The 581-nt window shown below is 43.5% G+C and overlaps 1 protein-coding gene across 5 annotated transcripts in view; it reads right to left on the bottom strand.

Annotated features, from left to right (window-relative positions):
• The window catches only part of MYBPC1 (myosin binding protein C, slow type), a 133,315-nt gene that overhangs the window by 24,834 nt on the left and 107,900 nt on the right, over positions 1-581 (bottom strand). For all 5 annotated transcript variants that reach the window (XM_006888534.1, XM_006888533.1, XM_006888535.1 and 2 more), the window contains one exon: positions 252-340. In XM_006888534.1, the coding sequence (XP_006888596.1) occupies positions 252-340 (89 nt within the window). The remainder of the gene's footprint in view (positions 1-251; positions 341-581) is intronic.

The following is a 581-nucleotide window of genomic DNA, read 5'->3' as shown; positions in this document are numbered from 1 at the left end:
AAAAAAAAAAAGGGCAATCTCTTGTGTGATTTACAATCTCTGAAACCTATTGGAAAGCTCTGAGTTGGTTCCGACTTGATACCAAGGAGTTTTCTGATAGCAGCAGGAGGTTATCTCATATTTCCCCAAATCTCTTCCATTATTTACTTCTGGGGAAACCCTCACCTACGATGAACTTCATGCTAGATCGCCTCCCTCTACTTCTGAAGCACCCAGCCCTGTAAAGAGCATGCGCGAGCCCTGAATGTTACCTGGTAAGGTATAACCAGATTGACGGCTTCCCCAACTCTGCGGATGTAGGTTTGCTTCAGGTGCCTGGGGACGCGAATCTTTGGAGGCTCTGGATAAAACAGCAAAATGTTGTGATCAGCATGTTGTTGTGTATCACTGAGTTGGAACTGACTCATAACTGACCCTCTATGTAGTCTTCAATATGGATTGAAGCTCAATATCAAGAAAACAAAGATTCTCACCACTGGGCCAACTAGCAACATCAGTATGGATGGTGAAGAGATTGAGATAGTTAACAGTTTTCATTTACTTGGTTCCACAGTCAACACTCTTGGTAATAGCAGCCAGGA

This window comes from Elephantulus edwardii, unplaced genomic scaffold (assembly GCF_000299155.1).
Source record: "Elephantulus edwardii isolate Elephantulus edwardi_28Jun2011 unplaced genomic scaffold, EleEdw1.0 scaffold00068, whole genome shotgun sequence".
NCBI lineage: Eukaryota > Metazoa > Chordata > Mammalia > Macroscelidea > Macroscelididae > Elephantulus > Elephantulus edwardii.
The sequence above is the reverse complement of the archived record's forward strand: the minus strand, read 5'-3'. Positions and strand labels throughout refer to the sequence as shown.